Source organism: Pungitius pungitius, chromosome 3 (assembly GCF_949316345.1).
Source record: "Pungitius pungitius chromosome 3, fPunPun2.1, whole genome shotgun sequence".
NCBI lineage: Eukaryota > Metazoa > Chordata > Actinopteri > Perciformes > Gasterosteidae > Pungitius > Pungitius pungitius.
Window position 1 is genome coordinate 28,163,308 of NC_084902.1, and position 22,216 is coordinate 28,185,523.

General features: G+C 47.4%; 1 protein-coding gene across 4 annotated transcripts in view; it reads right to left on the reverse strand.

Annotated features, from left to right (window-relative positions):
- Positions 1-22,216, reverse strand: part of LOC119219945 (neural cell adhesion molecule 2-like) — a 127,936-nt gene that overhangs the window by 21,278 nt on the left and 84,442 nt on the right. For all 4 annotated transcript variants that reach the window (XM_037475498.2, XM_037475479.2, XM_037475470.2 and 1 more), the window contains exons 2-8: positions 21,647-21,721; positions 16,856-17,062; positions 14,410-14,553; positions 12,599-12,736; positions 7,857-7,974; positions 4,431-4,600; positions 1,110-1,255 (exon numbers count right to left, since the gene is read on the reverse strand). In XM_037475498.2, coding sequence (XP_037331395.2) covers positions 1,110-1,255; positions 4,431-4,600; positions 7,857-7,974; positions 12,599-12,736; positions 14,410-14,553; positions 16,856-17,062; positions 21,647-21,721 — 998 coding nt within the window. The remainder of the gene's footprint in view (positions 1-1,109; positions 1,256-4,430; positions 4,601-7,856; positions 7,975-12,598; positions 12,737-14,409; positions 14,554-16,855; positions 17,063-21,646; positions 21,722-22,216) is intronic.

Below are 22,216 nucleotides of genomic sequence, written 5' to 3' on the forward strand. Positions count from 1 at the left end.
ACATTCATTTATCTCCACCGTGACCTTTTTTTTTCCCTCGGCAAAAGAATGGCGGCCATCTTTCTCCCCCCTTCCTCCGCGAGAGCCTCAGTCGACCTCGCCAGGGCGGCTGTGACGGGAGTGCGTCTTGCTTTTGACGTTTCCGAGCGAATGTGGGCGCAGCTCATTCAGGTCCTCGTGGATGAAGTGAGGGAACACACACGGGGGCTTAGTGTCTTTTCAATTGCTTCAGTTGGACCACATGCAGTCAGTGCCATAAGTATCTGTGACGCAGTCTCCACTTCAGCCAAATATCCACCGCTTCAGCTCATATCGCTTGGAACGACATTCGGAAAAATGGTGTCCCAGTCCAAATACTCTAAATGTTGTCAAAATTTAAAGAGCAAATTGAAGGTATTAACGTTCCCCCTGAAAACTTCAAGGTTCTTGCTGCTTCTTTGTGCTGAGAGCTAATCAAAATAAATGTGCCTGCTGATTTCCCTTGAGATAATAATCTCTGCAAAATCGAGACTTAAACACTCCCGGTAACAGACCAAGGTGACTGCATTATTTGAGTGAAGCTTTGATTTTAAAAGAGGCTTTGAGGGCAAAGCAAACACACTGTACTTGTACAGATGAAGCTTTCAAAGGCACCGCTAGCAATACATAACAATTAAAACATTTCATTATATCTGCTCATATTTCTTTACAAGGACGCACTCAAGTAATTACCTGTTCACATCAGGCATTTCTTTTAGCACTTCAATCTATCTAAGCTAAAACACTTCAATTTCCTTCCCACGAATAAAGAAGGGGCAATTTAATGGTTACCATGAGAACGAAGAAAGAATCAAAACATTTCATGTATTTTTCTTTTCGTTTACTAAGCTTTAACTTGTGAGGTTGTTTTAGCGCTTTGTTTGATCATTACAGTAGACATTTCACAAATACAAGGTTTCCACTAGAGGGGATATTCAAAGGCACAGTGTGCAAATTGTGTGTTGTTTTTTTGTATCCGCCACAAACGCACAGAGACCCGAGTGTATTAACCACCGACTTCTTGTCCACACACACACACACACACACACACACACACACACGGCCGGGCGGGCGGACGGACTCGTCTCTACCTTGTCTCCGTCCACGAAGGTCTGGCCATCGCCGACTCTCTTCCAGAAGATGTCGGGCAGAGGCTCGCCCTCGGCCACGCAGGAGATCATGGCGGCGCCGCCCTCTACGGCGGTCACGTTGTTCAGCTGGGTGATGTGGGGCTGGACTGCAGCGGCCCGGGGAGACACAAACCAGACGAGAAACCACGTCAGTCCGGGCCGCGATCATCCGCACAGTGCAGTCGTACTCGGTATGCCCTCAGCCCGCCTGCGCGCGTTTGTTTGACTTGGCAAAAGTTTTAAAGACATTATAAAAAAAAAAAAAAGTAAATATAGATTTTGGTGTGGAAAGGCGCGTGAATCGGATGCAGAGCCAGCGCCGCCGTAGGCGCGCCGCCAAGCGTGCCCCCTGGGAGCCGCTGGCTCGCTCCTCACCTCCTCCCGATAAAGCCGAACCCCCTGAAAAACCCATGCACGGCGAGGCCACAGAGCATGTCGCATGAATCATAGATTGTGCCCCCCCCACACACACACACATTGCACTTTAAGCCTCGACGGCGTGCACGCACAGTAGCGGGGCATAAAATCCAAAAGGAAGAGAGCAGTGAACGGAAGAATGTGATTGGTGTACTGCAGGCTTTTAACGCCTCCCTGGAGGGATCTGCAGAGTGTTTGTCAATTTCACATGGCTTCAACTTGGGGGGGTGGACAACTCATCTCTGGGGATTTTGGGAGCTTTTCAAAACATAGGGTCACACACACACACACACACTACCTGCAGGGACCCTCAACATTAGATTAGCTCTATATGCACAGCTGTGTTGGTTAACCAAACATATTCCCTGCATGGTGATACAGCCTTCTGAGATCTCAGCGAATAATTGAATTGGGAAGTGCAATGTTTCCATAGCCAATAGCGATGATGGCTGAACCAACAGCAAAACCTTTCAAATTAGACCCAAATGTCCAACGAAAACGGCGACTTGGAAACGCGTAATAGTGCAGCAATGTGCCTGATTGGGTTTGGTGCAGCGACCTTCTAACGAGACTAAGCACCTCGTTGAGATGGTTTTAGAGAGGAGAGCGAGAGGAGCACTTTTCCTTTGTTTGAAATAAAGAAGCACGTACGGACGGGTACAGAGACCGGTCAGAACTAGTTCTTCATCACCGCCTTATCTGCAGCCGTTTGGCCCCAGATGCCCTTCATCATGCAAATATTAAATGGAAAACGTCTCATTCATCAAACATGGTGCAAAACCACTCTGCAGGGAACATTCCTAATAACGCTTTATCTGAATCATTTCTACTCTAAACGGGGAAGAACTGAGCAGGATTCATCTGCTTAAAGACATACAAGTCCAGAATGAATTCGGCCTTCCAGGTATTTTATTATTTTCAGCTTGATGCGTAAACCTAAATGAGGTTTCTCAATAACCCAATCTTATTTAAAAAACGCTTTTTATTGTAGTATTTTTAACAGCTATAATTATACTTCATTATTAACAAGAGGCTAGAAGGCCCTTAATAGTTTCATTAGGGGCCTAGTGACAACTCATGGAGCTTTTTGACATTGCAAATGTATATAAGTACAGTTGTGGGCACTTAAACTCATTGTTGGCTTATGACAGAACAAAGAAAATAATCAATCACATTTCTTGCTTTTTCCACTTTTCACTTTATCCTGCAGCCAAACAGCCTTTCTGGTCTGGTACAGCAACATTGGAACTTTCATAAAGCTCCGTGTGACAGCTACCAGAAAATGTCATATGGTGCTGACTGTATCTGATAACGACAGGATGGGTCCATTTGTTGTCTCAGCTGCACCAATAAACAGAGCAAATGTCAGAAACGATTCTCTCCTGTCATCCCTGACGCCTCTGTCTAAGACTCGGCTCCGCGCTCTGCACTTTATTGTAACGATCCATGAAAAAACCCAGTCAGCAGTGCGCTTTGTGTTCCACATCAACAGAAAGAAAAAAGGTGTCCCATCGACAACAGGTCCCACAACGAGAGATGCGTATCTCTGCTGCTTCGTGGGAGACACTCCTCCTCAGTGTGGGGCTGAAAGCTGCTGAGCAACGGAGAAGAACCTGGACCACAAGCTTCATGCCGCTCGCCCTTCAGATAGACGGTATGTAATATTCTATGGTGCACGAGTAGAAATGGGTGGAAGGGAACGCCCACAAGCTGCTCCCGCTGGGGAAGATGAACATAAATACATATTTCTTCCTCTTGAGCTACACCTTCATTTGTCACGTCATTCATCTCCATTTGGGCCTGAACACTGTAGTGCCTCATTTCATCACTCCAACTGTGCAGCCACAGAAAGGAGCTAATATCTAAGCTTGTAATCTTTGCATACAATTTGACCTACAACAATGTATTAGCATTAAAATAAGTGGATAAGATGAGTGAAAAGACTCAAGTACAAAACTTGCAGCTATTGTTTTCTTCTAAAAGCTAATGGAAACGTGTCTGACATTAAATATGGAGAGAAGAACCCATCTGCATACACACCGTTTCATAACTTCAATGTCCTGTACTCCACCCGCCTGTGCTGTCAAGGGTAATAAAACTAACTTACAGCCGCGTCCCACCGCGGCACAGTCCAACGCACATCTCCTCCCTGCACACTTAACTTCTTCATTTAAATGTGCATTTTGAGGAACAAGCTCTCCTCACATCTTGAAAGGATGCTGGTGACGGCGCACACATCTCCATACATTTCCATGAGTGGAAAATGCACCATCAGAGCGATCTGTGCGGAAACAGCCAGCAGGTTTATGAAAATATAAATGGAATTTCTTTTGATGGGGAGCAGTAAATGAAATATGAGGCGGTGGATGAGATATTTTCTTCCAGCAGGGATTCATCATACTGATGCCGTTGTTATTGTTGTTATGGTTGAAGGCCGTTTGGACATCTGCGGTTTTGGAAAAACAATTTTTTCATCAACTGGAATGTGTGGAGGTCCTCAAAATGAAGCTTTTTGGATCAACATAAAACACTGTTATGCTGTTAAATAACTGTTATGCCATTATATTTAAAAGCTCTGCAGGAGCAGAACATGGCAGATAATGTAAAACGGAAAAATGTTCAATGATATTGTTGCATAATTTGAGGCTCTCTCAAAATAAATATTTTCCAGCTATTTTGAGCAATATCAATCCATCCAGAGGGTTTAATTTATCTCTGTTTATCTGCGTCACATTAATAAATAAGGGGAATACATTCCTGATCTTTTCTTTTTTTAAGAACTATTTTCTTCTACCAGGTTCTAGTCGACATGAACAGACACCGTGAAAGACGCTGGCCAATGGGAACCGACTGCACCGTGCTTACCGAACACTTTGAGGAAGACCTCCCTCTCCTGAGATCCCGCCTTGTTGGTGGCCTTGCAGGTGTAGGAGCCCCCGTCCGCCTGCCGGATGTTGCGCACGGTCAACATGCTGCGGCCTCCGTCCAGCCGGAGGATGATGTAATGCTCGGAGGGCTCCAGCTGCTGCCCTTTCCTGCACGGACAAAGAGCAAATTAGGGTTGTGAAAATATGGCAAAAAGGCCCAAAACAGGATGACTTTGAAGCCATTTACATCTCCAGAGCACATGGACAGGCCCAAAACACCTTTCAGGTAAGTTAAAAGTCTTTTTCTGGACAGAATATGATAATATGATATAACTGTTTGATGCATCAGTCGTAGCATCATGGAACATGGGGCCGATTTACTGTCTCTTATTGGACTCTGTAGAGAAAATTAGCCAGAAAAAAAAGCAGCAGCTAAATTGATCCGTGTCTGTATTTAAGCTGCGTAGCAGAAGCATAATGGTGTGAATCGGGTTCCTCGCCTCCCCCGCTTGTTTATTTGCTGCAGCTTAACCAGCCGTGTGATCTGTCAGGTTACAGGGATCACCAATTTGGGGGGAATTGAACCATTTCCCCCTTTTTTTAAACACAGATTAAGACATGGGCACTTTTTGTCACATTCAATAAAAGTAAGGGATTAGCTAACTGGATGTCTGACACCCTAAGAATCAAGAAAAGAAATGCACTTATCTACCTGCAACCTCCACATGTACAACCAATATTATTGATTTCATTTCTACATTTTGTTGACTGTAAATAGTTTAGTTACGCAGTTACTTAAAATGACGGCTGGTGTTGTCGAGGCGGAGTGTGGAGACGAAGAAACAGGTTACAAAAGTAAAAGGAGAGTCATGTTCTCCAACTATAATCTATGAGTCCTTCAGCTGCCATAATGACCAGTGCTGGTTGTACTGGCTGGATCCCTTCTGAGTTTATATGTGTGATTGTGAAGCACTGAACAGGGAGAGAGATTTTTGAAAAATGATATCATGGCCTGGGATAAAAAATACAAAGAAAACAGCCTACAATATAAACACTTTTATTTCTAATCCACCCAAACGCTGATCTCTCCCAGCATGGAGAATACGTGACGACACATTCTTACTTCTACCTGTTGATCCAATATGGATCACAATGCCCTCAATCCAACCTCATAAGCTGGTGTGTAAATTGAATCCGAAAGCTCAGAAGCACAGAGCACAACTCTAAATATATCTAGAGACTCCTCTGTATGATATATATATGGCCGTATTATGGTCTACTCGGTGAATGAAAAATAAGACCTAATCTTATTATTTGGGCAGTGCAGAGTTCTTCATACGGAGTGGTACTGTATGGAAAGGCGAGCGGGAGGATAATCGAAAGCCGTCGTCGTCGGAGACACCAAAGGCGGGTCATAATAACTCCGGCGAGCCGAGGAGGAAATGAAGAGAAGCCTCGTCTCTGGAACGGACCGTCACTGGATGTCATTACGCTGACTGACTGCTGACAGGCAGGCCATTACCCAGGATGCACCGAGGGTGCGCGCGCCGACAGGAAATGCAAGCGGGAGGCTGGAGGACCCTGGGACCAGGAGGGGGGGGGGGGGGGTGTTGCTGTTTACGCCTCCGTTCGTCCGGCAACGTGCAGGACTCACTGACCCGGGAAATGAAGAGTACAATTAAATGTTCCACATCTGCGTTAATATTTTAGATCATTATTTTATAGGCCTCAAACCAGAGCTTTTTTTGGGACGGATAAAGGTTAATGTGGTGAATAATAGGATCAAATCATGACCTCGGGTGAACAGGTTACTGATATTTGATTTTTTCGGAATCACCGCGCCTAATGAGACGGAAATTGTTGATATGATTCCAAACATATGACTCAATGGAGTAATTATGTATCGACAAAGCTGCCTCCCGATATGAAAGTCAATGCATCACCATCTTCACTGGGGAATGGCCGTGTTGTATTATGCATGCTGTTAAATCATTCAAATCACATTTCCTTGGTTTGCTCTGTTAGAAGCCGAGGTAGAACACAAATGAGTAAAAAAAAAAAACCTCCTGCTGCTGCAGCGGGGAACCAGAGAGCAGGAGGAGCGACACTCGCTTAGTTAAAGTCTTCAAGCCTTCTGGGAGACGTCTCCACATCTTGCTTGTACTTTGTGCCTCTCTCTCTTTTCTTCTTCCTCGCCACGATTAACTCCTCTCTCTCTCTCAAAGTGACGCACAAGAGGATCCAGCATCCCCTTTTGGAGATAAGGTCAGGCAGAGCGATGGTTCGGTACCGAGTTCAGCTTAGGGCCAGGCTACGTTGGCTTTGCAGAAGGTATCTGCTTGTGTGCTTTGTGATGAACATCTGGCTCCTTCAACATCACGGCTTTTCTCCTTTTGTGTGCAAAATACGCTGCTGTGTAGAATGGGTGATATTTTGCATTGTAATGATGTATCATTGAGAAGTAGTATTTCTAAAAACTCCAAAAACTTTAAAAACAAATCAACATTTGAAATGAAGTTGACACATTTGGGTTATTATGGTGCCTCCTTATGGGCTTTGTTTTTTTTCATGCCCTTTGTGTTACTTTTTATACCTGCTGGTAACACGCTTTATACTTCCACCTCCACAAATCACTCAGAGCACAATCAAAGTCCTCAGCTCTGCGTTAAAGACAGCACGACGTGGTAATTAAAGGCAGAAAATAATCTCTTCAAATTGCTAAGAATGAAAGTGTGGGTGTTGAAGTCCGCCCGCTTAAATGTTACTCGTAATTATGTCGGATTCAAGTGTGAGTGTTATTTTGGTTCTTTGCTGCAGCTGAAGTTATACAAAAACCAAATAATGATGTTTTATATTATTAATATTGATATTTCAAGAACAATGGCGCATTATAATCAGCGTGTCTTGGCAGATTCCAATGTTCAAAGTGGATTTCTAAATGTTTTTTCCCTTGGATCCTTCAGGGCAGCCATTGATTTCCATTTGATTCAGTGGAGCATAAAAAACAGTTTACAGTCTCCTGCCTGAGGCCGGTGATACTTTAAAACAACGTGTCAATGTCGCAACATCTCAGACATTATTTGAAATGGTGTCCATCACGCAATGATAATGCAGCTTTGAAAAACCTTTGATCTTCAGTGTGATGGACAACGCAGGAAGAATGCTCATAAAGCCGTGTAAGTCAGCTTAGCTTGAATGAGAATGTTGTTGATTCACTTTTCATAGTTCGTGCCATGGGAATAAAGCAAGCTGGCTTCCCTTTGTCCGGCCAGCCCTTCTGGGTTCAATCGGGACGGCGATCCCCGAAGCCGGGTTCCAAAACCCTCCCAGAGGGCTTTGTGCTACTTTAGGTTCTAGGGAGGAATGGTGCCACCCACAGATCTTAGGAGCTGTTTCCCAGAGGTCTTAAGGAAGCAGAAGGTACCTGTGCCATGTGACCTGGGGGTCGGGAGACCCAGAGGTCATGCAGGTGAAGGTGACTGATTCCTGGTAGTCAGCTGTGGCGTTGAAGGACTGCTGGAACACTGACAACACCGGAGGGACTGTCGACACAAAAAACAGAAACGTTCATTAGATCGCTTTTAAATAACTTCCAGGGTCTATTGGGCCACATGATGACGGCTCACATTAATTAAATGGATTAAATTGGCCTGGAAGCGCTGCTGTTGGTAATCCCCTGGGGATTTCAAATGACATTTTGATCCTGCTTGGGTAGAAACACAAAGGATCCGACCACAGCGATGTGAAACCAGAATACTATTGTCTGAGAAACACTCGGCTAAATCCATAAAAAAGCAACAGCTGGACAGTAAATGCGGTCCGACATCAAGAACAACTGTACCATCTCCGAATAACAAACCGCCGTCAGAACAAATCACTCTGAAATATTCCTTCCAGGAGTGAATGCTTTCGTCACATCTCCCAAACAGCCTCTTATTGTGCTCCCTTTTCACTAAGCACGGCTGGAAAACACGAGGATCGGTGAGCAGCCGAGGCCTTGAAGGCGTTTTCCGCACATGCGGAGCGTGTCCCTGCCGTCCGCTCTGCCCTGACTGACAGCTTGTCATCCAGTAGAAGGAGAGCAGGCCCGGCCTTTTATTCCGTTTGCCTCCACAGTGACGAGGGAGTGACAGCTTTATGGCAAAAGCATCATTTTATCAGGCGTCTCAGTCCATTCTCTCTCTCTCTCTCTATAAATACGTACTTCTACTCTGCTGCGATTGCTCTGCCGCGGCTCCGTCCAATTGCAAGCCCCGCGTTCTTTCAGTTTGGGAGGCGTGACCCTCGGGTGAAGCGAAGCTCAGTGAGCAAAGCCTCCTGCGCAGGAGAACAGGAGGCAAACACCCCCTAACAAGGAATATGTGCATTTACAATTCAGCTGAATTTCCTCCCTGCGAGGAATGCAGAATGGAAGTTCTGGACCTTCGTCACCTGCTGCTCCTCAAATTTTCCATTTCCTGACATCCCTTGAAATCCCTGTTAAAATGAACATTTAAATGCACACATAAAGTGTCTTGGTTGATACATATTCCTCATCCCACCCTTTTAATATCACAGGACAACAGGTAATTTTTTTTTTTTTTCTTTTCTCGCCGCGCAATTAAAAACCAACTCGACAGATGATTGCACTTGTGTTAAATGTGTTATTGTAGCTGGCAGCTGCACAGTGAGAGCATTGTAGCAACATTTGCTTTCCCTGTTGATAGACATCTAAGGTGAGGGAAAACAAAGCTGACAAAAGAAACTAGGTGTTGGGAATTAGTGAAGGTTAATAGCTACAATTGAAGCGATGACATCTGGAGGAAAAACGATTCAACATGGAAATAAGAACAGAAGTACGTCTCGTTTAAAGCATCAAACACATGAAACGCTTTTGGTGACAAAAATATAAAACCGTTTCCATACTTGGGATAATGAATGTGGAATTCTAATCAAAACACAGCATCATCCGAGATACCTAATCATGCAAACACTGCACTGTACTGTAGTCTTTGTTTAAAAGGGCAATTACACTAACGGCACCAGGGTGCATCACCGTGTGGTAAATGAAGCTCCACAGTACCTCATCCATCTGCTGTCTGGCGGCGTCTATTTGCCGTTTAGTTATCGCCGTGTGCAAAGAAAAGGAGGATTATTTCCAATGCTTTGAGAGGGAACATCAACACACAATAGGAAGCATGTGGCTCAAAGGGGGCTCACTCGCGAGCTGCAGGGAGCTTTTCAGGGGTGAAAAAAAAGGCCTAAGCAATAATCAAAGTCCTTCCCAGTAGTCGTGACTCGGCGAGCATCTGCCCGACATGATAACCATTGATTTCCACGCCAACTGATCTCCACTCTCCGGCGTCGCTCTCTTCCGCATCACCGGGGTCTGTTGAAACAGCGGCGTTAACGAGACGCTACGCCAAGCAGAAGGACTTCAAGAGAGCAAATCGGGTTCAAGCGCCCCAGAAGAAATCTGGGCGCGCTCCACCATTTCCTCGTTAGTCACATTCTTGGAACTCCACAGGCTCGCTGGAGATGAATGCGAGGTTTACCTACCCCCCCCCTCTCCCCTCCCTTAATAAGATGCAAACTCGGCTCTGGGCCTGTTTAAGTGCATCGGCGAGGAGCTGGAGGATTGTTTTCTGATGGACCTCAATGAACGGAAGGATCCGTGTGTGTTTAGCAGTTGTGAAAGGTTCGGGTTAAGTGTCACAACCGTAGTGCGCCTACTAGAAATTCAGCAAGCGCCTGTTTGCAAGACCTTTGCAGGAGTGCTTACGAGGGATTCCTTTCTCCTTCCAGATTAGCCCACGAGCTGGAGTCAAACCAGCCTGGATTCATAATTGAGAAAGGAAGACAATGCTTATTCTCGGCGGTGATGATTGATGTCACCGCAAAATACTCTTGAAGGACACAGCCGGTAGTTCAACCTGACAGCTGAGAAGGGGGGAAGAGCTGGTCTAGTGTGTAAGTAAGTGAACCAGCACTTAATGTGAGTGTCTTGGAAGGGTACCGGGGAGACCACAATGATATTTGCATCAGTTGCCATAGCAACCAACTCCCCCCCCTCCGTGGCCATCGAGGTCATCAGGATGGAGAGTGGAGAGATAATAATGAGCTTCTCACAACTGGTGCTTTTCACATCTGGTTTTCTGTTTAGTCCGTGTTGCCACCTCCTCAGTGGACTCAGTAGAAGTGATTCGTCCAGAAACATTCAAGTGAGTGATCAAGGCAGTTCGGTAAAGATGTTGAAACCTCTACCGGGGATGAAATATGTGTTTGTCTCATTTCATGAGATTCCGCTCAACGTCCGGGGATGACGAATGGCGGCGCGCCACGAGAGGAAGGACAAATGTGTCCATGATAAACTGGCCCAACCGTCACAGAGAGCGAGACACCGGCCTGTTAAGAAGCATATTGCATACGGAGCTACAATGACTGGAATCACCTAAAGCACTCATTTGGCCAAATGTGGTCACACAAAATACTGCGGAGGTCCTTCCAGACACATCAGCCTCGATGAGCCTTCCAGTGGGGGGCCCTCACCCTGGATACGCCTCATCCTCATCCCCAGTGAGCCGTGAGGACACGCCGGAGACTGGGAGCTGCAGCTGCTCGCTTACAGGCACCAAATCAACGCTTTTGTCATCTGCCCTGTGAATATTTATGACAAAAGTACACTAACCCGGGCGTGCTTTCAGACAAAAGACTGCCGTGCGTGACCCGTTTAAAGCGTTTAGCACGTTACTAAAGTGTTCTGGCTAGGCACCATCCCGAGGTGCCTTGTCCCAGTTACAGCATGACGGGTCGCTGCCACGAGCTGAAGAGAACTCTGTGTGACGCACGCCTCCGAGCTGGTGATCAACTTTAATTTTACCTTACAATAAAAATCAACCACAATCACCCGACAATTATCTCAGCCTGTAGGTAGCTGAGCAGTAAGCAATTAATAAATGCAATTTGCAAACGTTCTGCAAGAAGCTGGAAAGTTCTGGATTGACTGCTGTGTGAACAAATGATTCAAGTAGGCCGTCTTCTAGCAGAACCTTCTCAGCGGCTTTTCTCGCTCTGACTGCTCGGAGGACGAGTAAGCTGCAAAAAAAGGAACAACTTTGGGACATTAAATGTGACGCAGCCGATCCCGAAATGCGCAAAGCGGCCGAGAGGAATGACAGGGTGAGCGGGCCGGCGCTCGGCGCTGGATCTTCTCGATGTCCTCGAGTCTACACCTCTTCCTCCCGGGGTCTTCAGATAGGGACCGACCTCATCCCCGGGCACCACAACAGAAAACAGCTGATGGAGGGAACATGCCGCACTCAGTGTTTGATTCATTAGAATAATTGTTGACACAATAATAGTTTGAAGATTTAACAAAAGGAGGATTAAATAAATGAACAAAGTTGAAATAGAGCACAACTTTAAGATGAGCTGCTGAAACGGATGCCCTAGCCTGGGGGTCACTGCACTGGACTTTTCTCCAGCTCATATTTTCTTATTCCAGACCAAACGCTGTTCCTATAAATCAGATTTAGACTTTAGGCTCAACTCGGGAGTCTTAAGGGATTAGCTGAACGAGACTTCGTGAACAAAGGGAAGTCCACTCCAACGCGTCGCCCTCAGAGGCTTTTCTCTGCAGACCCCCCCCCCCCCTCCTCCACCGCTCCACATGGCAACCGTTGTGTCGTTGCAATAATAGGTCGTGCCTCATTGGGCAGGCTTATTGGATCTTCCTCACAAGTGAGGTAAGTGGTGTGCTAAATTGAATGCGATTCACACTTTTTTGGGGGCGGAGGGCCGCTCTGCCATCACATTAGGGGGGACAGAGTTACATAGGCAGGGACAATGTTGCAGCCGTTCAACCGTGACACGGCGCTCGTGGCCTGAGTGGAATCACGTCTCAGTCACCCCTGCGGCCTCCGGGTCGCTGTAGATGAGGACAAATGAGAAAATGAAAACAACGTCCACCGGACCAAAAGGACGGCGCTAATTGAAACTTTCAAAGAACACCGAGGAATGAAAAGGTGTCCGAGTGAGATCTCAGAGCGAGTCTGAACCCGTTCTGACGCTTCGCAGGTGTGGGTTTTGTATTCAATCAGAGAAACAAGATCATTTACTGGTAAATTAAGTGTCCAGTCCCGTGCAGCTAATTGATGGGAAGTACACCCATTTCCAACGGCAGCTCACCGTTGACCACCACGGCGATGTCCACAAAGTCGATCTCGCCGCGGGCCTCCACGCTGGCCTCGCACCGGTACACGCCCTCGTCGGCCTTGGTCACCTGATGGATCTGCAGGTTGTTGTTGGGCTGCACCTGGAACCTGCCTTCGGATGAAGAGGAGAGCGGACGGTGAGGAAGAACAGTGTGTGATTGAAAGCGAGCGAGAGAGAGAGAGAGAGAGAAGAGATAAAAAAGTCGGGAAAAACCGGCAGAGAAAATTGCCATCTCCACTCGCCGGAAAAGGCCGTCAATCTTCACTTGAGCACATTTCCCTGATAAAGCGCACACAGATAAACACTCACGCAATTACCGACTCCACTCCCTTCCCTTTGCGGCCACTGCGAGATTGTCCAGGAGTGATGGGGCTTCTATCTCATTCCTCTCAAGCAAAGGTATTTATAACCGAGCTTTGTAATTAGAGTGAAATGATTAAAAAAAAAATAACCTTCTCCTCCGTGTTTCATCGTCTCTGTGACACCGAAGATTTGAATTTCAATTAAAAAACCTGACAGATTCAAGGGGTCACTCTTTCTCATCAGTGTGCGGGGGCTGCATTTTCAGTCGAGATGGAGGAAGGGGAAGTGGCCTGGAGTTGTAAATCAGGGTGGAGGAGACGAGGAAACGATGCATCCTCGTCCACTGGTTCCTACCGCTGCACCTGCCTCCCTCGGAAAATAATCTGCTCTCCACTTCTATCCGTCTTCTTCAGAAATAGTGTGGGATTAGAGGGGAAGAGCTTTGAAGTGGATATAGCTTTGGCTCAGATGGGACACAATATGATTGACAGGATGATTGTGAATTATTGTGGATTGGGTTCAGATTTGCCCTTTTGCCTGAAATAGCGCTTTTGAAGCGATGCATCCCAGAATGTCAGCGTCCGACCGCTCCATAATCCTCTCTCCCCGTCGCTTGTTAACATGGTTTCTGTCCACGTTCTACGCCTCCCCGGGGCTGATGGGATTTCTATTTATAGAATTAGATTTCCTTGTCTTATTGTGGGGCCACACAAAAGGAAAGGAAATAGCATTTCCTAGAGAGCGTATCGTTTGGCGCGTTAGCCAGTCTTTTCATGCAGAGACACAAATGGGCACTACGGGACTCGTAAGCGCTTTCTATGTTAATAACCGAGAGTATTTGGCAGGTTTACATTCAAAATGGAATTCTTTGGAGATGTCTGCTTACTTAACTACTATTGCACTGATAAGCCAATGTTGGAATAATAAAGATTAGTTTCACAGTTGGATACTTGCAGCCTTAACATTCCTGTAGAACATGAATATTTATGACTAAACAAACCGCATTGGAGATTCAAACATCTCATCTGCATCTATGCATCCATGTTCTGAACTGCTGTTCCCATTCCGGCCTCATGTTTTAGAGGTACCGTTCGGAGTAAACAAACAAATGTTGTGCTTAAAACACATTATTTGTGTCCTCCACGGACCTACAAACAAGCAGAATTCATTTTCTTCCTCATAAAACATTAACAAAGCTGTTTTTTGAAAGTCCTTAAAACCTACATATTTCATATTCATGTTTGTTAGTCTTCTTAAAAGCATCAGTTGGCCCACTGCAGCATTTCTTAGTTTGTTACAACACAAAAACCTGTTTCAAGTTGCACTAAATCCTAAAAAAAAAACCTCAAGTTTACTTTGAAAGTTAGTGAATCATCGCATGCAATTCCTCAGACACGTGGGGGGAAACATTCTGATATGAAACGCCTTTGACTACAACGACGGGTGTGGATTGTAATCGGGTCGTCGGCGTGAGGACTTACTGTGGTGCTCCTCGGTGATCTCTTTGTCCTGGTAGTACCACACCACCGCGGGCACCGGCGAGCTGATGACATCACAGACCACCTCCGCCGTCTCACCGTGGCGGAACTCCTGCGGCGACTGGACGTCCCGAAACGTCAGCCTCTCTGGGAGATCAAACGAGATGGATGCGCCTTTTTTTTTATTATCATCCTGCGAGCATTCAGAGCAATTTATGGCAGGTCCGAACATCAAAAGGAAAGTAAGAAGAAGAATATGGCTGTGCTTCTTCTGTCCGGTTAACTTTGATGGCTGTGAGGTATGCGGTTTGGAAAAGTCGATTTAAAATAAGAAGTCTTCAAATGTTCTGACGGGGTCAAGACCCGGTTGAGCTTTTTTTCATTAAAGATGAAGGTGTCAGCGCTGCAATGGCCTCCATTTAAAGGCATGCATCCCAACTTTATACATCATGGATTTTCTTGAAAACTAAACAAATATGTAAACTTTTACCTAAAACTATTTACTCTGCTATATTTATTTGAGCTTTTCTGTCAATTATACTGCTGTCAGAACTATGCTTAAATTGCCGAGTAAACAAGGTTCAGTTGAAGACCTTTGGGAATGTCAATAATTGTTTTTATTGTAATGCCGGTTTTGGCCAATGAACCAAATAGGTTCATGCATCTATCATTCCATCCCAAAATTCAGAGGTTCTTCCATCCGTAGGACTGTGCAGGTAGTCGCCAGCTGTCATGTGACCTATTGCCTCGCAATTTGTGCGTGAAGTGAAACGGCCACATGGGAAATGGACGGATGGATCACACAAAACCGCTAAATCCGCCTTTGACTGCTTATAGGGACGCAGATAAGGAGATTCAGGTGAAACCGAACAGGAGACAGAAGGGTGGCTGTTACACTCACTGCCAATCACAACAACGGCAAAAAAAAAATCAATGAGCTGAGCTACTTTGCAGCCCCGCTGTTTGCATAATTAGACCAGAACACAAGAAGCCTTTGATTAACTCTTCCGCCTACGCTTCAATGAGAAATTCCACTCTTGTGGCGGTTTGAAGCCGCGTCCTCCCTCTTGACAAAACATTTGGTGTTTTGACGAGTTGCTTTCATGGGGACACTGTTCTCGGACCAGCAGCTGATCCTCGCTCCCGTCGCCGCTGCGAAGGTGCGTATGAATCAACGACAGCTCCCCCCGTCAGCGGGGCTCCAGCATTAGCATTTCGCTGTGTGATTTATGCCAGGCAAAAATGAGCCTTCCCCTCCTCGACTGCGCCCGGCGCCTGCGAACGTGCGCGGCATACCGCCGTCTCCGTTGCCTTCGAGGATGCCAAAAAAAGCTGTTTGTGTCAGTCACACCGCTGGTTTCTTACCAATTCCCCCGAATCTTCTGCTCTCTCGCTCCATCAGTCTCTCCCTGAACACTTATGATGCCGCTTGTATCCTTTTCTTTTCCCTCTTGTAGTCAAATCGCTCCGCAGCAACACGCTACTGCACACCTGACACTGAAAATATACACAGAACTGCAGGTTTTCTTCTTAATTGTTCACCTGCACGTCACTGTGAGGATAAGTGTCTAACATGTTGCAGGACCCGTTGCTCCCCCAGCTGAGGGGAGGTGGGCCTCCCGCTTCGACTGGGTCATTCGGCTGCTTGAAGAGAAAGAGCTCTGCAGAGATATTTTAGGCTTGACCGCCAATGGCGAACCAGCCAAGTGGGCGCCATCTCCATACGCGATAGTAACAGTTCGCCATGGCGACGTGGTAAACTACCGACAGGATGTCAACACCGCGGGTATACGTGTAAAACACGCCGTATCCCGCCCGAGGACTCGCCGCCTGCATCCGGCTGTGTGCTGGCAGCTTTTCATCCGCACGCTGCTCGTGCGATCCATACCGAGGGGCCCCGCGAAAGAGTGACGCTCTGTTACCATGGAAACAATGGTTTTAGGAAGCTGGGCAGGCGGGGAGTGAGGCGAGGGCTGAGTGGTGGAAGGTGTGATCGAGGCTCCACTGTCTCCCCTAATGGTTCACTGGAAGAGGATGAAAAAGACAAGGCGGTGATTCCAGGGTAGGTACACATACAGGTGTGTGTGTGTGTGTGTGTTTCCAGCGCACACCCCTGTACATGTTTCTTCCAAATAAAGTTGGGGAAAACTCCTCCCGGTGTTTCAGGGTATTTAGGTTATTCACTTCTCAGAACACACTTAAACACTTTATGCCATCTGTGTGTGTGTGTGTGTGTGTGTGTGTCTCCTGCATGCATTTTAACACACATGCATTTCCCGTCACTGTGCCACCTCTGACTAGAGGCTTTTCTCAGTTTGGGAATATGTATCATTTCAACAGTTTGTGGCTCTGCTGAGGTTGAGAACAAACACCAATGGGGGGGGGGGGTCTATTCTCCTCGGGAGCCAGACACAGAGCATCAGGGGGCGGATCCCTCCATCAGGCTTACGGTAGATCTCCAGCACCACCGACGCCTCCTCCGTGTGGCCGACGCCGTCGCTGGCCTGGCAGCGGTAGATGCCCGCGTCCTCGATGATGGCGTTGTATATGATGAGGCGGGATCGCGACGTCTCCGTGTGGAGCGCCATCCGCTTGGAGGGCAGGATGCGCTCGCCCTGGGGGTTGTACCACTCCAGCCTCACCGGCTCGCCGATGGCTGGGAGAGAAGAGAGGAACACAAAGTGATTGAGGCAGGCGAGGACGGATCGAACCGGCGATCAGAGACTCCTTAAATGCCGAAAACACAGTTAACAATGTATTTGTAACAGGTTGTCTTCTGTTGACTTCCAGCCGCTTTATATATTCTCTAAATTGGTGCAATAGCGTGAACCCATTACCCTTCAGTGCCAGAATTGTTTGTGAAAATACAGAACTCAGTGACATTAGCTCGGCATCTCTATACATCACGGGAGTCAGCCAGCAGTTGTTCTGAAAAGGCACTTTGCTTTTTCCTTTCGCTGCGTTGGGTGCCTGAAGCGCTGTTTATATGCGTCTGGTTTTAAATTGAAATGTTTTGGCATTTGTGTCCTGATCGCACTGATCCATCTACAAACAGAGCAAATATAGACAAATGCCGAACGGATCAGGTTTGACAGACCACTTAGGATGCAACCTCCTGTGGACCTTTAAGAGTTAATTGAAATGGTTAATTAGATGGAAGTGAAATAAGAATTGTTTTGGCTATGTGCTGCTAAGGTTTTTACAATAGTAGCGCTGCTCGTCTGAGTCCGCTGAGCAGCTGAAGACCATCCCACGTTGTTGGAACTTGTCGAGGGAACAGATGGCCTGAAATGATATGATTATGTCCCAGTCTTGGATTTACATGATATATAAATCTGTGAGGAAAGAGCGACATATGTAGGCTGTAAATCTCGTTCTCTTTTCCACGATTACACACGTATCCAAACAGAGAAAGAGGAGATGGTCGACCCCATGGGTAGAGCGTCCCTGTGCAGCCTGAGGAGCACGAACTCATCTGCAGGCTACTGTAACAGAGTCCAAGGCCATCTGCAAGCAGCAGGTGCCCCTTGCCTGTAAATTCTGAAGATAAAAGTGTCAGCGTGGAGGGCCATCACTTGGCCCATCAATCAGCCTCGAAGAGGTGACGGACAGAGGCTTGTCCAGTCCCTCGGGGGCAGGCTGCTGGATTTAGACGTGGAAACAAAAGAAACACGAGCCGATGAATAGACGCAATACAAGCTAGGGATAATTCCGTTGAAGAGAAATAGAAAGAGCCAGTGGCGAGAGAGAGAGAGAGCAGGAGGAATGGGGTTCTACCTCCAGCTGCTCATCCCATCCCACATCATCAGCTCATCCAGGTGCTTCTGTGAGGAGACGTCTTCTTGTGAGGTCGCACTTAGCTTCAGCCGTACGCTGTCACCTGGACCCGGCAGAACCTTCCCTGGAAGGTGCCGAGCCAACTCCCCCCTTCAGCTTCAACGCCAACCGATGTGACGGGGCGGTCCAGGACCGGCGCGGTCCAGCTGGCGTCCCGGAGGGGGGGGGGGAACCGCTGTGCTTTCCTTCACGCCGCGCCACAGGCGTCACTTTGACATCACCGCAGCGCTATCACACCCCCCCCCCCTCCTGTGCCATGTCGGGCAGGGACGGCGCACGGCGCTCCGAGTGCATGTAGCCCGCGCTTTGACAGGCCATTAGCTTCGCACATGATGCGAGGAGACAGCAGTGTGTGGCACACTCGGTCCCACCTGCCTGCGTGCGTCCACACAGCCGCACGGTTGGCTGTTGGAAGTAGTGTCAAGTCGCTCTGAAGGACGCGTTATTGCAGCGCTAAGACAATGGAGACGAATGCCGCTGAGTGGTGTGCGATGGGCCCCCCGCCGGACGCGGAACGAAGCCGCGGCGCTTGGTGTCTGGCGAGAGGAAAGTGAAATATGGAAGCGATTTCAGCCTCCTGCACAGGGCACATTATTGACTAGACGTGCCCCCGCGGCGCCGGAATTAGCGGAGAACAAACCAGATCACTCCCACGGCTGGCACTGGGGCCGCGGCCGTAATTGATTCAGGCCTCCGGGGGGGGGGGGGAGGGGAGCAGAACCCAGGGAGGAATCACACGGGTCAGCATGTGCACGGGGGTAGCTTGACATGATGTCACAATTATTCGTGTTCCTCTCTCGGCTGCGTGTTGCCCGGGGAGGGGGGGCGGGGGGAGGGACCTAGGGAGGGGACCTGCTCTCGTTAGACCCATCTGAACAAGGCCACTTGGAAACAGGAGGACTGTTGGATCTCGCCTTTGGAGCTGCCTTCTATAATTTGGTTTTATTTTGCCGCCAACACTGGTTCTGGCTTCCTGCCACCACGGTCTTATGGGAGGTTAAACACACACCTAAACACCAGTTTATCCAGCTCCTTATTTGTCACGCCAGGAGCTCAGCCTCATTTAACCCTGACAGGGGACCCATTCTCTCTGTGCTGTGTTTGTTTCCATACAAAGGTCTAATTGAACATATAAATTGAATGCAAAAATGAATATTTCAGGGCAACTACTTTGGTAACAATGCTCCTGTTTTCTATAATTGGTGCCATTAGGTTTCCCTGACAAACTGCTGAGTATTTCTCTTGGTTCTATGGGAAATACAATTGCATAAATTGACAGTAATGAACTTCAAGCCGTTTTATTCAGCAACATACAGAGGAGCTGATGAGTGCAATATAATGTTGTTAATCCCAGCGTTAATACAAATGCATGGGTCAGTGTTGGTGGAGATTTATTGTATCAGATCTCATCCAGGAGTTTCAGTTTGTGTAAAACATCTACAGGTTCGATGGCTTATCCTCAACAAACCACCCTGCCAACAGATCAATATCTGGTATGCCACACTGGTGCAGCAGAAAAAAAGAACCATTCCACTTCTGGATGGGAAATCGATTAAGAACAAGCTAAACATAGCAGTTCAAAACAACAATGTTAGATTGCTCAACACATTGATGTTTGGTCCGGGCCTTAATGCACAAATGGTCTCTCATTTTGTGCATTTTACACTGATGGAACCAAACCCGCCGGGGAACTACATTGGTGACTCCGGCCCTAATGCGGGGGTTCTCTTTCACTTTAGAGACCACCATTTTCTCAAGACAATGTCTGCAGCTCCGGGTCACCGGCTCTCACTCACTGGTTTCCTTTTCAATTCCGGACCCCATGTGTTCTCTCTCCTTCAATCCCACAGTCTAAATTCAGAAGAAGAAGAAAAGAACAGCAGTGAGGTAATACAAGAAGCTAATGGAGCTCTTCTCCTCAAACCAGTCCCTCTCAGGACGGAGGATGAAGGGGCTTTTAAAATGACCCTTTAGAGGTTACTCCATTAACATTTGTGTTATTTGTACACTATTCGGTCGTTGAGGGGTGATTACGTCTTGATCATCTAAAGTTCACAAATATGCATCGACTTTCAAACCGTTAAAATGAGGATACGTGCGTTTGAATCTTTTAGTGTTAGTGACTCAATAAGCATCAGTTCAAGTCAGAGCTTGGGGGATTTAACAATAAACCAATCAAAAACACGGACACACGTTGTGTCACAAAGGAACTGACAGCCATTAAACGACCATCTTCACTCCTTCTGCACATTGTAGTGATTGTATTGCTTTTTCAAATGACATATTATTGTTCCCTAAGTCAGCGTAGACTGTGATAGGATTGTGTTGAATAGAAGCGAAGCGAGGAAGGACAGAGAAAAGGCGGCAGACAAAGATGACGCACAAAAAATAGAACTGAGTGCCAGGATGTCGATGTAGGTTCTACATGAAGCAGGATGTTTGGAGAAAGGAAAAGAGCGAGGTCTCTGGGAAGAAAAGAGTTGTTCAATCATTTTAACCCGGCTGCAGACTCATCCAGACAAACCTTTGAAACAAGAGTGGTTTGTATTGAACACGACAATTGATTTCACTCGGGTTCTTTTCTCTCAAGAACAACACCTTCAGCTCTCTACACAAACGGCACAAACCCGTGAATCAACATGCAACCATATAATTGCCTTTCTGCGCCTTCTGTTCCGTTCTCTTCTCCAATCAACACTCATGTGGACCCGATTCAACTTAAAGCTAAAGCGCCTCTGTTTGTTACAGACTCACTTTGGTTTTACCGGGCTTTGGACTGTTCTGCTCTGCTTTTCAATCCAGTTGGCAAGACGGCATGCCGATGGAAAAGGAAAAGTGACACGCACTTTTGACGCTGGATGGCGACTATTTATCTCCCACCTCCACCACTCTCCGTCCTCAAAGCCTTTTACCTCCTGCTCTGCCGCTTTAGCTCTTTCCCAATAAAAGCGTCTACCTTTGCCTTTCATTTCCTGCCAGTTTGGTTGCTTTCAACTCCACTTATACCCCCCCCTCCGTGGGTGCTGAGGACCTGCACCCCCCCACGCTCCTTCTCCCTTGGCTCCACGCTGAGTGGGCTGGCGGGAGAGAAGAGGCAGCCAGCAGGAGGCGGGCCGGGCCTGCCAGAGTGCGGCGCCACCCGACGGAGCCACTGGCAGCGGCGCCGGCGTCTCTGTGTCACACACCGTCCTGGGGGGACAGTGAGGAGGACGGGCGAGGTGTCCCCGAGCGGATCCGGGCCCCGTTGGGTCCCTCGCCATATGGACGCCACGGATTCTCCGTTCCGACAAACACCACTAACAGACTTCAGAGGCGGCGCCGTGGAGCCCAATGCCGCCTCCAGACACACACACACACACACACACACACACAGTACAACATTAAACCTGTGTGCCCGCTGTACCTGTGCAGATGAAGAACTTGGACTCTCCGACGCTTAACTCCACTTTGTTCAAGGATATGGACACCTGCAGTGCAGCTGTAATGGAGGAGGAAGAAGGACAGAGAAGGACAGGAGGAGAAAGAAAAGAAAAGAAGGTTTATTGTTGAAGTCCGCTGGAGAGATAAGATAATAACACATGATCACACTGTGGCTCATTTCCTTCTCTGTGCCAGGTGCTGCTCGACTATCTGAGGATCGGTTGCTTTTCAACATACTGCATTGAAGTGAAGCGAATATATACCTCCATATATATATTATATACATAGGAGCCCTCATAGAAATAACCCACAATTACAGCTGTTGTGAGCAGAAGATCCCTGCTGCCCAAACTTGAGGTGCTTCTGATAGTGTCTCAGGCTGTAAACGTCTATTTATGACAATGAATTGGATGCTTTCAGCCAGCGGTGACCCTTCTGCAGGTTGTCGCTCTCGGGCGGTGTGTGTACGCAGGGAACATCTTTTTAAGAGGCCGAGGAACAGCAGAGATCCGTATCTTTCCCGTATTATGTCACGCGAGGTTATCTCACATCC